The 16,528-nt window shown below is 38.8% G+C and overlaps 1 protein-coding gene across 5 annotated transcripts in view; it reads left to right on the top strand.

Moving 5' to 3' along the window:
- Positions 1-16,528, top strand: part of LOC122309874 (acyl-CoA thioesterase 2-like) — a 61,065-nt gene that overhangs the window by 325 nt on the left and 44,212 nt on the right. For all 5 annotated transcript variants that reach the window (XR_006242545.1, XR_006242546.1, XR_006242544.1 and 2 more), the window contains exons 2-8: positions 48-140; positions 5,660-5,727; positions 5,813-5,894; positions 6,277-6,323; positions 6,489-6,614; positions 13,451-13,528; positions 14,178-14,265. Coding sequence is in view for 2 of the 5 variants with exons in the window: in XM_043123629.1 (XP_042979563.1) it covers positions 48-140; positions 5,660-5,727; positions 5,813-5,894; positions 6,277-6,323; positions 6,489-6,614; positions 13,451-13,528; positions 14,178-14,265 (582 nt within the window). In the remaining 3 variants the exon portion in view is untranslated. The remainder of the gene's footprint in view (positions 1-47; positions 141-5,659; positions 5,728-5,812; positions 5,895-6,276; positions 6,324-6,488; positions 6,615-13,450; positions 13,529-14,177; positions 14,266-16,528) is intronic.

The following is a 16,528-nucleotide window of genomic DNA, read 5'->3' as shown; positions in this document are numbered from 1 at the left end:
GGTGAATTTTCTTGTTTTTGTTTTTGGGGGGCGGGTTTGATTAGCAGTGATCGAGTTTTTGGGCTGCGTCTCGTTGCTTCAACGACTACCGGGCTCATCTCTGAAGAAGATCGCAGAAGTTGTCCTCGTCAAACGTTACGGTGAATTCGTATTATCTTTTTTTTTTTTTTTTTAGAAGAATAAATCGTTGTGATTCATGATTGTTAATGGAATTCTGTTGCTTTGGTATCTTTGAATTTTTCTGCTGCCATTTGACTAAATGAAGTGTCACGAGCTTTTCATATGTGGACATGATTCTTCTCCTTTAGTGCCTGAATCCTGAAGGCTATTGGTCGACATTCTTGCATGAAGACTGCTCGTATTGTCATATCAATCACTATTATAGGTCGTTTGTCCTCAGCATTGTTTTCGTTTAATACGCTGTAATCTGTGCATATCCTCTGTGTTAATGAATGGAGAAGGTTCCCGCAAGTGCACCTCAGTTAATTCAAGGAGAAGTACCCCCAGCCCGATGGCCCCTAGGAATTTTTTGCAGCCAAGAGGAAGAACACCTAGATACAATTAAGAGCTAGAGATGGAAATACCTCATGTAATTTGAAGAGGTTGACATAAAATATTTGAGCTACCTGTGCTGCTATGTAGAGATGAGAGAGAAAGATGTAATGAGCATATTTAGAAGCTTTTCAACTACTACCACACCACAATGCTGCTGTGGGAACTCTGGAGTCCTTCCACAAAACCGACGCCAAGATTAATCCAATTCTGTGTGGGAATAGGAGGTTGTAGAAGCTCCATAGAATACTTTTTTCATTTGAGATATGTATTATGTTACTCTGAATGAATCCACGTGACTGTTGTGCATGCATTGCATAACTTGATTTTGGAGTCTGTGTCAAAGGAAAGATGGACCTAAAAATTATATGGAAGAATTACATAAAATGGGCGTAGATGCTTCTTTAATTTTCTGTTTCATTGATCCTAGCCAAAGAATCGGCTGCCTTATTATCCCTTGCCACCCTCATATTTGACTGCAAAATCATTAGCATGTAATTTAGTGATTCAATTCTGTTTGAGCTGGAGTGCCCATTCTTTGCTTATAAGGTACTTTAAGCCCTGTCGATCCATTTTAATTTCAAGCTGCTGCCCTAAAGATAAGGTTTTCACTTCTTACCATCATTACTAATAACTCTTTGTCATATATGGACAGAATTCTTGTCTTTTTGTGCTGGAATCATGAAGACTATTCGTCGGTCTTCTTTCATGAGGACTGATCCTATTCCCATGCTGGTTGCATCACATTCTTTCACAGAAGGAATGTAAAGTTGGTTAGAGTTAGGAGTGGTTGGTTCCTCAATCAAAGTATAGGTTATTTGTCCTCCAAATTGTTTTCGTTTAATACCCTATAATCTATGCATATCCTTCATTGATAATCTGCCTTTCTCACTAATAAAATTGGGGAGGACAATGGGCTATGGTTGGGACAATGGGCTATGCTTTGCATAATTCTTTATTTCTGTTTTTCTGGTAATACGGATACTTAGAAGATCCAGCACTAACTGGTTTTGAGTCCTTCTGTTAGAGGGTTTCATGGACGTGAACCCTAGGTGGTGAAAGACCTTTGGGCTCAAAGAATACATTGAGATATCTATTTATTACCTGCTGCATTTTGTGTGTGTGTGTTGTTTTGGGGGGGGGGGGGGGGGGGGTGGTGGTCGTCTTTGTTTGTATGATGAAAGGGTGTTGGGGTCTCAATGAATTGTAGTAAGAGTCTTCTTTCCAGACTATGCAGCCTTCCGATAAGGTCCAACATAAACTGGTTTTGGGTCCTTCCGTAAGGAAGTTTCATGATGGTTAACCCTAGGTGGTGGAAAACTTGAGAATACGTCAAAATATCTGTTTCTTAGCTGCTGGATTTGGGGGTATGTGTTTGTATGAGGAAAGGATGTTGTTTACTCAACAAGTCGTAGTAAGAGTCTCTTCTTCCTAAACTAAGTAGCCTTCAATTTGTTTCCATTTTCAAAGGACACTTTAGTACGGGTTATCCCTCATGGTAGAATATCCTTCCCCTCTCACTTAAAGTGCATAGTTAGCTTAGTGAAGTGCTGCAAAATTGAACTAAGGATCTTAACCAGTTGATGTCAAGGAAAATGTTGCATTTAGCTAGGTTTAGTAAATAATAAGAATAGTTGGAAGGTGTTACCTTGAATGTTAACATGGACTGCATCACTGCAACATGAGGAAGGAAGAGTCTCTCCCCAATGATACCATGACTGAAAATTTACCCTCCCTGGAATGCACTGGAATTTCATCCTTGCCACATTTACAGCAAGAAAAATGTGTGTACTCCCATGTCAATGAGTAAGACAAAGGAGTGATTCTCAATCTTCCCATGGTATCATGGTGCTTGGTTCAAGAGTCCTTGTGATAGCATGTAAGGAAAATTCTAGTTTTTCCTCAATCTCTTTCCAGTTTTCTGCATCTCTACTTCAATGCCAGCTTTATTAACTGAAGTAGAGCCGAACTCCTCCTTAGCCTTCGTTTCCACACCTTCAAGTAAATAAATTTTAGGTTGTTAACACTTGTGCCTAGGGTACCACTTATCTTCTTAATTATAACACAAACCTTTCTCTTCCTTTATTTCATTTGAAATTGAAAGTCTTTGGACTTGGTAATCTTGGTCTTCTAGTGAATTTGAGGTTGCTAAGATTTGTTGTGGTAGTGCTGGAATATACTGAGGAGGCAAGGAAATTGTTTGGAAGCGCTCCTGCTCCTGAGCCTTCAGTTCTGTTGTTTTGCACTCCAAAGTCACATTTTCCTCTTATAATTATGCCAATCCAAAGGCATAGGTAAGGTTTGGGTTTTGAACATATTCACAGTAGTCCTTATCTTCCTTTTCAGTCCACTTTTAAAATAGCTACTCTGAAAATTCTCTGTTATTCTCAATTGGTGTCCGGTATTCTTCTACTAAATTTATCTGCTTAAGCTTGGTGATCATGGCTACTGGATCTTTAGAGGATGAAGGCCCAAACCTCACCATCGAGGCCATTGTGAACTCCTCCATGGTCAAGGACCCTGAGTCCACCAACCAGTGATACAAGGTTAGGGATTTTCATTCCATATGGAAGGAAGCAATAAGAAGTTTGTGTTAGGCTAGTTTCTAATGATAAGTTAATAATTGTTGGGCTCTATAAACCCATCCTGCAGGGTCTTCCTCACAAAACCTAGGGAAATCTAGTCTTCTTCTCAAGTTTTCCACCCATTACCCCAGGCGAGCTGGTGGATTCCTGAAGTTCCAAACCATAGGCAGGCGGAGGCATATTCAATAAAAATCCATCTGGTATATACCCGCATGTCTGTATATAAAATAACATGTAATAAAAAACATATCATTTGAAAGTTTAAACTGATCGAGAATTGAGTCTTTTAGGGTTTCATTTCGTACATCTGAAATGCAAGCTCTCTCTCTCTCTCTCTCTCTCTCATACATCTCTTGCCGCCGGTCAGGCCCCCGCTGCTCAGCCTTTATTTCTTGGTTTCTTCTTCTTCTCTCTAGAAAAATGCCTTTGGTGCCCGTTCAACTTTTGATGGCTTGGAAAGAAAGTTTCCAGCTGTTTGGTAAAAATGGGTTTCCTTTTTGCGGTCTAGTCCACCACTGATCCACCTGGATAGTTTCTCTTATTTGTCTCTGATTGATTACACTCACTTGCTCTCTTTGATTTTGTTTTTGTTTCCATTTGATGCACTGTTTTGAATTCGGACAAGGTTTAATTTGTTTCTTACTCTGTCATCTCGGTGATTTTTTCTTGAGAGAGATTCAATTTATTGATTTGGCCATTTTTTGCTTAGTTTCCATTTGATTTGTGATAAGCCAACCTCTGAAAGAAATGTGTGCCACACAAGGGTGGCTGTGGGCTAATCTAAGAAGGGCAGAGGGGAGAGAGAAGGCAAGGAAAAATCTGCCCAAAGGGGCAAGTGTCCGCCTTAAACTTACTTGGTGGAAGAGACATTCTACAACAGAGATTAAGCCCTCTGAGATGTCCCTCAAGGAAGGAGAAACCTTTTACAGGCCAGTTAGAATAGATAGAAGGGAGGCTCAGTAACACCATCACCTCTATCTTAACTGAACCTATTGAACCAGAGTTTTAACGTTGTTTGGAAAGTTCCAAGACATTTTCAAAACCGATGGGATGACCACCCCTAAATAGCATAGTCACAAAATCCAGCTTAAAGAGGGGTCCAAACAAATGTGTGACACAATGTAGATATCCATACTTAGAGAAAAGTGAGATCAAGGACATAGTGCAGGAGATGCTTCAGGATATTGAAGTCCTTTTCTCCTTATATGCATTGTCAGTGAGAAAAGCATATCATAACTGGACTATATAAGTCTCTTATAGGGAGACTGTAAAATATAATATAGATTACCACCTGTGATTGGTGAACTTCTAGATGAGTTAAGTGGGCCACTATCTTCTCAAATACAGACTTAAGATCAGGTACAAATTCATAGTAGTGCCTTTTGCCTTACCAATGCTCCCTCCACCTTACAAGAATTCATGTTTGCTTAATAGTTAATACATTCAAGCCTATCTATAAAGGTTCATCCTAGTACCTTTTAATGATATCTTCAATTATGGGTAATACTCTAGTAGGTCATTGGAGCTCCAAAAGGTAGCTTTCACAGTGTTAAGGAGTCATCAATTGTTTGCTGAGGGGTCCTCAATTATGGTAATACACTAATATGCCACATGAACTCAACTACTTAGGGCATCTAATATCATACTAGGGGTGAAGGGCTGATCTTTCCACAAACTCTACTATGATAAATCAGCCTATCCATACATCCCTAGGCTTATGAGGGTTCTTTGGCCTCACAAGTTAGAACGAGAAGTTAGAAAAGGGTATGGGGGAGTTGTGCTTCCCTAATTGCTTCACTTCGGATTCCTTCTATTGGACAGAAAGAACTTTACAAGCCTTCAAAGAACTCAAAACAACTTCGTCTATACCACTAGTTTTAGACCTATCTGACTTTACCAAATCTTTTATCACCAAGTGTGATGCCTTTGGAGATGGCATTGGGGCAGTTCTCATGTAGGAGCATATGCCCAAATCTTTTCTCACTCAAGTCATTAAGGGAAGAATTTACATGTCAACATACAAGAAAGAGCTATTAGCATGGGCCACAATGGTCAAAAAGTGGAGACCCTATCTCTTAGGGTAGCATTCAAAGTTAGGACTAATTCAGTAGATGAGGAAAAAAAATGCGGGAAGACTTTCCCCGTTTGAAGAAATGTTTGAAACTTGTGGGAAAGGTCTTTTGAAGAAGAATGTTTGTCATTCATCTTTCATTTTTTTTTTCCTCTTGTTACACTTGCTTTCAGTGCGTGGTGCTATTTAAGCGTTTTATTTTCTTTAATTTATGCATTGTGGGTCATTTCCTTTTTACATGTTTGGGTCAGTCTTGCTGTGTCAGTAGTGTCCTTGTTAGTGTGTAAGTTGTAGCCATTAGCAACTGCTCAGATCTTGTATTGTGTTTATTTTATTGTGTTAACGAAAAAGGGCATGAAGATTTGAAGCCCAATTCAGTCGTTGAGGTTCTGGCTCAACCTTTTCTATTTGTTGCTAAACCTAACAGTTTGTTTAATATATTTGGGTGTAGATGGTGGAGAGTATATTGTTTGCGAGGGTGAAAGTGGAGATGGAGTTTACTTTATATGGGAAGGAGAGGTAAGCCCAACTGAGATTGAGATGATGACCTTTTTCAAATGATTAACTTTTAGAAAACTTAAAATTTTAACCTCCGAGTTCACAGGCTGAAGTTTTCAGATCCACTACTGGTGATGAAGAAAGTCATACAAAGTTCCAATTGAAGTGCTATGATTATTTTGGTTACAGTAAGTAACTTACCCTTTAAATTTTTTGATTGCATGCATCTTCTCCTGTTATTTGGTTTGTTTGTGTTATTATCTTCTTAAGCATGTTGAGCAGTTCATATTTGAAGATCATGCATTATAAATAGGCTTTAATGCATTATAATATTATTACTTACCTTACTCTGTCTTTAAATGATGGTTTTTACAGAAGGGTGTATGAACTAGGTAGTTGCCATGTTGTTACTTTTTTCTTGAACACTGTAGTTTCATGATTTCATCACCTGATATATTTTTCAACCAAGTTAAATTTATCATTCTTCTTGTATTACTTCCGTTGGTGTATACATGCTCAAGATGCTGCCCACAATTATGTGGACGATTAAATGTGAACTTGTTTTGACAGGCATATCTACATACATCCATCATGGGAATGTAATTGCTTTGTCCAAGGTAGCTGCAATATATATTCACAATCATGCGTTTCTTTTTTTGTTATCTGTTGTTTCCCTGTAACCTATGCATTATGCAGATTGCTCAAGCTTATGAGATTTAGCTCTACATGTTGTTAATGTGCATGCCTAGTTTGAGGACCTGATGTGTTGTTTGTTATGGCAGCTGACATGCTTAGTGCTACCCCATGAACATTGTAGTTTGCTACAGAAAAAATCGATATGGAGCAGAGATAAAAGTCTTGAGACCTGCTTATCTATGGAGAGTATATTAAACTTGGAGCCAATAGAAGTATGTTACCCAAACATTGTTTGAGAATGTTCTCTTTTGATGTTGAGTTATTATGCTTCTGTGAGCATTTACTGATTAATTTTGTTGCTAATATATCTTGTTCAATATTTTTTTGATAGGTAATAAGAGATTTTATTCCAAGTAAATAGGCATTGCCCAAGTACAAAGGATGTATACAAGAGAATACACCTAAATACAATCAGAACTAAGATGAAGCATAACAAGTATTCTTGTCCCTTACAAGGTTTTTCACCCAAAAATTTAAAGTGCTAAATAAAAAATCCCTAAATTCCCCCATAGTATGTTGTTCACAATCTTCGAAAAACCTCCCATTTCTCTCTAGCCATAAACACCAAAACAAACACACTGAACCTTGCCAGCTAGCCAAGAAGTCTACCACATGCAAAGGCATCACCCAAGTAATGCCTACCCTTGCAAATAATTCATTCCACAAGACTGTTACCATCTCACAATGAAGGAAAAGGTGATTAACAGATTCGCCATCTTTTTTATACATAAGCACCAATCAATCACATATAAACCGCTTTTCTTCAAATTATCTATAGTTAAAATTTTCTCAAGCAACACCAACCAGCAGAAAAATGCAACTTTACTGGGCACCCTTGCTCTCGAGATTCATTTCCAGGGGTATGTTATATGCCATGACTATTTAGCACCTTGTAAAAAGATTTCACTGAGAATCTGGAATTATGATCATGTACCCACAGCAGCCTATCCTCCCTGTTCTGATCAATTTTTGTATCATATAATTGTACAAAGAAATCAGCAACTTCATAATTCTCTAGTAAATTCCACAGTCCAATGCATTATATTATTAGAAAACATATAAGAGTCAGCCACTGCAGCCCCTTTGTTTCTAGCAATCCTGAAAAGGTTAGGATATGCAAATTTAAGAGCTAAATCCCCGCACCAAACATCATGCCAGGAAAAAATATTTTTCCTGGTCCCCACTTTGAAATTAATGTTTTTGACAAAGTCCCCCCATCCCAACTGAATAGACTTCCATAATCCCACCCCAAACACCCCTTTAATTTCAATACTACTACAAGTACAATATGCTATTGTCCTTTTATATGCTTAAATTCCTTCCTTACAAAGATATAATTACTTTTATAGAAAGTTAATAAACTTTTACGTAAAATATATTATACTTCTCAGACGAATATAACTAGTGGATATATAGTTTTTAAGGGCCATAAAAAGAGAATCTCCTGGAAATAGTATATAGTCAACTCATAATGCCTTCAATCCAAGCATGGTTGGCCAGCTGCAGGACTCTTGTCATTCAGAATGGCTAATTATCCACCCTTCTTTTCTTTAATATAATAATTTCTTTAATATTTTCTTCTCTTTTACCACCAACTACCTTAAACCAGGCTTTCACAGTGTCAAAACACTCAGAAAACCCAAGAGAAACCGAGAGCACTCTTTGGAAAAATGACTCTGTGAGTATATGTCTATTCATTGTCGTTCATTCCATCTATACACAAAGGTACGTGCTATACACGGAGTCTAACTGATTCCTAAAATTCAGCATCTATACATGGTAAGATAATCTATACAGCTAATATTAATAGATTGTATAAATTCCTAAAATTGTATACGGTAACATCCCCCATCAAATTGATGCTGGTAAGTCAACCAGCAACAATTTGCCAACAAGAAATTGATGCCGCTTTCGAGTCATAGATTTGGTGAAGACATCAGCCACTTGGAGATCAGAAGAGATGTGAGGAAGAGATATCACCTGACTTTCCAAGGTGTCTCGAATAGAATGACAATCAACCTCAATGTGCTTGGTGCGTTCATGGAAAACGGGATTGGTGGCAATCTGAATAGCACTCGTGTTATCAGCATGAAGAGGGGTAGAAGTAGTCTGAGGAAACCCAAGCTCCTCAAGAAGACCGTGTAGCCATACAATTTTAGAACAAGCAGTAGACATGGCACGATACTCTGCCTCAGTAGAGGATTTAGACACACGATCTTGTTTCTTGCATCTTCAAGAAATTAAGGTATCACCTAAAAATATACACCAACCCGTAGTAGATTGACGTGTATCCGGACACCCAGCCCAATCAGCATCACTATAGGCAACGAGTTGAAGTGAGGAGCCGGTAGGAAAGAACAACCCACGAGTAGCCAGTAGGTGAACCTCAAAGATAGCGGATGATGCGTCGAACTGCAGCAAGATGGAGATGCCGAGGAGAAGACATAAACTGACTAACCTGATGAACAACATAGGAGATATCAGGTCGAGTAGTGGTCAAGTAGATAAGACTCCCAACTAGGCGCTGATAGAGAGTAGGATCATCTAGAAGGTCCCCTTCATCTTTCTTGTATTTAACATTTACCTCCATAGGAGTATCAACAGAAGAAGTGTCCTCCAAACCAGCCAAAGTGATAAGATCTGGAATATACTTATGCTGGTTCACGAAAATACCATTAGCCCGATGATGAACTTCTAATCCTAAGAAGTATGTGAGCTGGCCAAGATCTTTCATATGGAAAGTTGCATGTAACAGCTGCTGAAGCTTAGTAATCAAACCACAGTCAGTGCCAATAATGATAATATCATCCACATAAACCAAGAGAATGACTATACCCGATGCAGACGTGTGGAAGAAGAGAGAAGAATCATATTGACTTTGTGTAAAACTGAATGAAAGAATTGTACTGCGAAACTTCTCAACCCAAGCCTTGGGCGCCTGCTTGAGCCTATACAGAGAACGCTGTAGCTTACAGACATCATGAGAAGAAGAAGTAGTCATACCAGAGGGGAGCTTCATGTAAATCTCTTCTTGGAAATCACCATGAAGAAAGGCGGTCTTCACATCCATCTGATGCAGTTGCCATGACTATGAAGCGGCAATAGCTAAGATGGTTCGAACCATGATCATTTTGGCAACAGAAGCAATTGTTTCCTCATAATCAACCCCATATTGCTGCTTGTTACCCAGAACTATGAGGTGAGCTTTGTACCAGTCCAAAGAACCATCAGAACGAAGTTTTATAGAGAAAACCCATTTACTCCTTACTCCTAATAGGTTTGACTGTAGGAGGACAAGGAACAATATCCCAAGTGTGATTCTCCTCAAGTGCTTGAAGTTCTATTTGCATTGCATTTTGCCAACACTCATGTTCCATGGCCTGTTTGTAGCAAGAAGGAATGGAAATAGAGGATAAAGTAGCGACAAGAGAGACAGGAGAATAGAAACCATACCAATCAGGGGGTCGAGAAGTACGAGTAGATCGACGAAGAGTGGTGGAAGCAGGAGCAGGAGCAGAAGCGGGATCAAGCGTCAGGTCATGATCGGGAGGGGGCACTGAGGAAGTGGAACTAGACTCATGTCGACTACGTCTTCCATATACAAAACCAGGTTTAAACATTTCCACAATTGTAGGGGAATCAGAAAAGCTAGGCAAAAGAGATAAAGATGCAGATGGTGGCTCAAAATGAGATAGAAAGAAATATTGATTTTTAAAGAAAACCACATTCCTAGAAACCTGTATACGACGAGCATGAGGATCATAACAAACATAACCCTTTTGATAGATAGCATAACCAAGAAAAGCACACTTAACAGACTGAGCAGTAAGTTTATGTCATTCATGAGCAGGGAGATGCACAAAACAAACGCAGCCAAATGTACGAAGATCAGAATATAAAGGAGAATGACCAAACAACTTAAAGAAAGGAGAAACATGATTTAACGTAGGAGATGGTAAGCGATTGATCAAATGAAGTGAAGTAGAAAGTGCCTCACACCAAAACCGAGGAGGAACAGATGATTCAAGTAAAAGGGTTCTTACCACATCAAGGAGGTGACGATTTTTCCTCTCAGCAACACCGTTTTGTTGTGGTGTTGAAGGACAAGAACGTTGAGAGATGATCCTTTTGCTTTGGAGAAAGGTTTGAAACTCATTAGAAATATATTCACCTCCACAATCAGATCGCAAGATCTTGATGCTGGCAGAGAATTGAGTCTCAAGAAGGGCAAGGAAGCGCTGAAAGACTGAAAGAACTTCTACCTTAGCCCGTAGTAAGTAAACCCAAGTAAAACGACTAAAATCATCAATAAAAGTAACAAAGTACTTATAATGCGCATGAGAAACAACAGGTGCAATCCCCCAAATATCACTATGAATAATATCGAAACATTGTGAGGCACGAGATGCATGAGAAGGAAAAGGTAGAACTTTACTTTTGCCAAGCTTGCATGTTGTACAATCAAAAGAAAGATCAAGAGAAGAACATGCTTTATTGCCCAATAAACCAGAATTAAATAAAGTACGCAAAACATCTAAGTTTGGGTGGCCTAGACGTCTATGCCACATCTTATTTCCAAGACTAACAACATTACATGCAAAGGAAAGTAAAAGAAAACTAGGGATAAATGGAGAAGGAGAAACATTGAGAGGAAAGAGTCATCCCATTTTAGGCCCCTTCACGATCAGCTTCCCGGACACTTGATCCTGCACAACACAACCAGAACGAGAGAAATTGACATTACAATTATTATCAACCAATTGACCAACAGAAAGAAGATTTGTGGAGAGAGCAGGAGACACAAAAACATCAGTTAAGGAAGAGGAAAGATCACCAACAGCACTGATAGGCAAAAAGCTGCCATCAGCGGTGTTAATTTTCAGATTTCCATCATAATTTCTGACATTAGAAAGGTGAACAATAATATTGGTCATATGATTATAAGCTTTGGAGTCAAAATACCATGGTGTAGAAGAAACTTGATGATTATCCGAGAGCCCAAAAGCAGAAAAAGTAGAAGTGATCATTTGTTGTACCATTTCAGGAGTGAGTGTGTTCGGGTTTTCTAAGGCTGTAGGAACAGGAATAGGAACAACCGGCACCAGTGGAGGCATGATAAGCAGTACCCTGCTTCCGTTCAGGTTGAATGGGACAAGCAGAGATGCTATGACCTTGTTTCTTGCAGTAGTTACAAAATTTCTTGGGACAATCCCGAGCAATATGACCAAGAGCTTTACCACTAAAACACTGGACAGCATGCATGTCTCTCCCCTTATGCCTCCACTGTGCTGCATAAGCCACAGAAATAGGTACACTAGCAGGAGCCTGGTGTGCCATGGAAGCTTGAGTGAGTAGACATTGCTCCTCACGAAGAAGTTTACTCAAACAAGCATCTAGATATGGGACAGGAGCACGATTCATCAGATTAGACTGTGCAATTTCAAAGTCGGGCTGTAGTTTCATCAAGAATTGATCTCGTTTGCTGGTTGCATGCACTGCTTGGACAACAGAGAGAGCTGCAGCGGGAACATTAGCATAAACAATGTCCGAATAGTCAGCCCAAAGAGTTTGAAAACCAGAAAAATATTCCTCAATTGAGAGACTTCCTTGTGTGAAATTAGCCATCTCATACTCCAATTGAAAATGCCTAGCAGAGTTGTCTTGATTGTAAACCGTATTGAGATAATTCCACATATTAGCAGCAATTTTATAAGGCCTCAAATTGAGAACAAGATGAGGCTCAACCGAGCTAAGGATCCAAGTTATAACTTGAGCATTCTTAATTTGCCACTTAGACAAAGCCGCGTCATCTTGAGGTGTAGGAGCACTCCCATCTATATGACCCCATAACTCTTTTCCCATAACAAATAAACGAAATTGAAATTCCCATGCAGAGTAGTTCTTACCCGTGAATTTCACGGCAAACGATTCAAAAGACATGATGCCCGTAAATATGATAAGTATAACAAAAAAAAAAAAATTATACCTGCCCACTCTCCCACGAACTGCCGACAGAAGCACCTACACGTGCCGAACTGCCCACCACAAAAGCACCTACACCTACACGAACTGCCCACTCTCCCACGAACTGCCGAAAGTCCAAATGATGGACACACCACGCCGATAATCACCAAAAAACCCAGATAACGCCGATTCACTCAGCCCACAAAACTGAAGATTCCGAAATGCAAAAAAAATTGACTTGGAGCCAATAGCACCGATAGATTCCTGGGAACCAAAAACACGGAACTAGGAACCGAAATCCACTGATGCAGCAATAAACGGCGCCGATAACCTCAAGAAGCACTCAGACAGTGCCGAAAATGCCAAGAAGAACGAGCTCCACTTAGAAGATGCTGGTAATGCAAGAAAGGAAAAAAAATTCATGAAAGACAGTCAAACTATGAACCTTGCTCTTGATACCATGTCAAAACACTCAGAAAACCCAAGAGAAACCGAGAGCACTCTTTGGAAAAATGACTCTGTGACTATATGTCTATTCATTGTCGTTCATTCCATCTATACACAAAGGTACGTGCTATACACAGAGTCTAACTGATTCCTAAAATTCAGCATCTATACATGGTAAGATAATCTATACAGCTAATAGCTAATATTAATAGATTGTATAAACTCCTAAAATTGTATACGGTAACACACAGTTCTACACTTATTGGTCTTCATTGTAGTCATTGCTGCAAAATTGTAGATGGCTTTCCCAGGAATAGAATATGTATGGCCAAAGATATGGATCAATATAAATTGAAATAAGCTGGAATGCTCCAACACAAGTTCAAGTGCACCTAGATGATTGACACAGGCTGAAACTTGTCCATTTTAATCTCCAGCAGTTGTCTATAGTGAGCTAAAATGCTATGAAATAAAATTGATGCACGGAGTATTTGGCAAAATGTTCTTATTTATGTTCCAGAAATTATTTTATGTTCTAGGAGATGCTTTCATATGCCCATATGGAGAGATTCTGAATTTTTGGTTTATGCTAAAATTGAATTCTGTGCTCTTTTGTATTTTTTGTTTCCTCTTGAAGGTAGATATATTCCAGGGGATCAACTTGCCAGATGCACCCAATTCTGGAAGGGTTTTTGGCGGACAACTTATTGGACAGGTAAGATTAAGCTGATTTCCCTTTTTCTTAAATGATTATACAGCTGGCATATTTTTGTAAGACAATAAAAATCTCCAGTTAGCACAGGAATTAAGTATTCACATATTGTTACAGCCTGTACTAAGGCAGAATCTTCCTCTTATCTATTTGCACATATGCTATAGCCTATATACATGTCTCATCAGTGTTGAATTCCCCGCGATCATTTGTCTCTAGAAGTTGAGAAATTATAACTTTCTTGTAATGATCTATAAAGTTGAATGGTGAACATGTCAATGTGTGCTGGAATATTATTTTTCAATGTCAACATGGTGATTGATCTTGATATCATCTTTAGAGAACTTTCAAGATACTCCTGGACATTAGATTGACTTCCATTATTTCAAATCCATCTTCTTTCTTGTCTTGTTTTGCTCAACCAAAAACTTCAGTCTATCATATTTCTTTCTGCATGATTTCAGGTTTATAGCTATAAGAATATCCATCCAATTGTTCTCTCTTAATTACGTTTTGGGTATAGTATCTGCAGCTCAATATGTTATTTTATACATATAGTTTGAATTTAGTTGGACAGGGACGTCAAATACATGATGAAACTAACAATAGATGCAGCATTTTTACAGTCTTTAACATGATGTGTGATGTGCAAGCACTGGCTGCAGCATCAAAAACTGTTGATTTTCTAACGGTTGTCCATGGTTTGCATGCGTATTTTCTTGTTGGTGGGGACTTTGATGGTAAGAATATTTCTATGAGCCTGTGGTGAACTTTTGTGGAATAATGTTTCTTTACAAGGCTATCATTTCCCCCACTTATTTTGTCCATCAATTTTAGGATGTTCCATAGCAGATGTCTACTTTCCTGAATCCATGAATACATTTATATGACCTACTGAAAGTACCCTTATTTTTTAATTAGAATTTATTGAAATAATAAATGAAGTCGAGGTAGTTTTGCAGAGTACTAAAATTATATTTGCATGTGAAAGTCATAGATGATGTTCCCTTCAGAAGTTAGACTTTAGAGATGGACAGACTAGATATGTGAACAAGGAGGTGGCTGAGAAGATTGATGTAGCTATAGGGAGATTCTTGGTGTCATATCTGGTTGTATGATGACAGATTGAGTAGTAGTTTATGAAGAAATAGATATAGGTAAGGAGTGGCTTGGTGTTAGGTGGGGGCTTTTGAATTGAAATCTTGTTGATCTCCCTTTAGATGGTGGTTTGTTTGCTTGGTCTTATATTATGGATCAACCTTCTACAAGTTAAATTGATCATTTTTTTTGGTGAGAGGAGTATTGATCAGACGTAATTCAACAACTTTTTCTCAAACTGATGTTTGATCATTGCCCTATTCTTTTAGAAGCGGGTGGTATTATGGGAGGTGAAGGTGCTTTCAATTTTGAAACTTGTGGCTTAAAGTGGATAGTTTTGTTGATAGAAGTCCAGAAATTGGTGCACTCATGCATATAGTTCTGTGATAGCTAGAAAATTGAAAGCTCTGAAAGTGAATTTAAAGGATCGGAACAAGCAGGGATTTTGGAGAGGTAGGGTAAATAAAAATACTTTTGAGTTGGCTCATGGGTTTAAACATCGAAGGAAAGAGGTTGACTTATAACAGGAGAATATATTAGAATAAAAAATCACGGGATGTGGGGCAGAAGAAAGGTGATAGTAGTGTTACGGGGATAATTTTGGCCTGTATATCTATATTGTATATAGCAGATAATTAGGCTGTAGATAACGTGGGAAATACTTAACTTGTACAGAAAATCTGGCAGCAATTAGGCACTGAAATATCTAGCAACAAATATGTAACTCTCTATAAATAATGAAAGAAACCCGGTGGAAAAGGTATTTAGACCTATTGACATGGTATCAGAGCTCCTACTTTGACTATCGTTTCTCTGTGGTCTTTATCCTTGAGGATTTGTGAGGTGCGACGATAGGAAATTTTTCTTTTCTCTATTCTTGCACGTTTGTCTGGTTTTTAGTGGCTGTGGTGTTCCCTGAAGTGCTCTCTCGCATGTCTGTGGTGGTTTTCAACTTCTGGCCTCATCACTTTGGTGGCTGTCGGCGTTCTTTGGAGTTGTGAGTGCTGTTTCTGTGCCAGTTGTGGTGGTTAACAGCGTCTGTGGGTGGCTGTGAGGTTGTTGGCAGATTCTGTGGGTGGCTAAATGGTGGTCGGCAGCTTGGACTCCTCCTGGTGTGGCTGATGAAGGTGACTATATTCACGGCGATTTATAGTTTCCTAATCTCTCTTTGTTACGGTATTTTCATTGGGCCATTTTGACGTGGGCTTGGGCTAGCTTCCTGGTGTGAACTTGGTTTGGGTGTCCCGTTTTGCTTTGGCTTCTCTTTTGAGAATTATTGCTGCTTATTGCCGTGCGTTGCTTATTACCATTGCTTTCTGAAATTTTCTGGTTGGATTTCTTGCTATTTTAAGTGGCTTTCATCATATCTATTGAGAATGCTATTATTTGATTTACTGGAAGGAATTTTCCTATGTGGGAATTTCAGTTTAAAATGTTTTTGAAATGGAAAGAATTATCAACTCATATTGATGGTTTTGGTCAAGTTCCCACTTATGAAAAAGAACTTGCACAATGGGAGGTCAAAGATGCTAAAGTAGTCTCTTGACTGTTGGGGACGATTGAGCCCTATCTTGTGACCAATCTTCGTTGTTTTACTATGGCTCAAGCTATGTGGGACTATCTCCATCGCATTTATCACTAGAATCACAGTGCTCGGAAATTCCAATTGGAGGTGAAAATTAGCAATTATACTCAAGGTAATTTGAATATTGAACAATTTTATTCTGGTTTTATTAATCTTTGGAGTGAGTATTTTGCTATTATTCATGCTAAGGTTCCCCCTGCAGCCCTCTCGGCTCTTCAAGCGGTTCATATTGAGAGTCAACGCGATAAGTTTTTGATGAAACTTTGCCCTGAATTTGAGCCTGTTCGAGCTGGTTTATTAAACCATAGTCCCGTTCCTTC

This window comes from Carya illinoinensis, chromosome 1 (genome assembly GCF_018687715.1).
Source record: "Carya illinoinensis cultivar Pawnee chromosome 1, C.illinoinensisPawnee_v1, whole genome shotgun sequence".
In the NCBI taxonomy this organism is placed as follows: domain Eukaryota; kingdom Viridiplantae; phylum Streptophyta; class Magnoliopsida; order Fagales; family Juglandaceae; genus Carya; species Carya illinoinensis.
The sequence above is the reverse complement of the archived record's forward strand: the minus strand, read 5'-3'. Positions and strand labels throughout refer to the sequence as shown.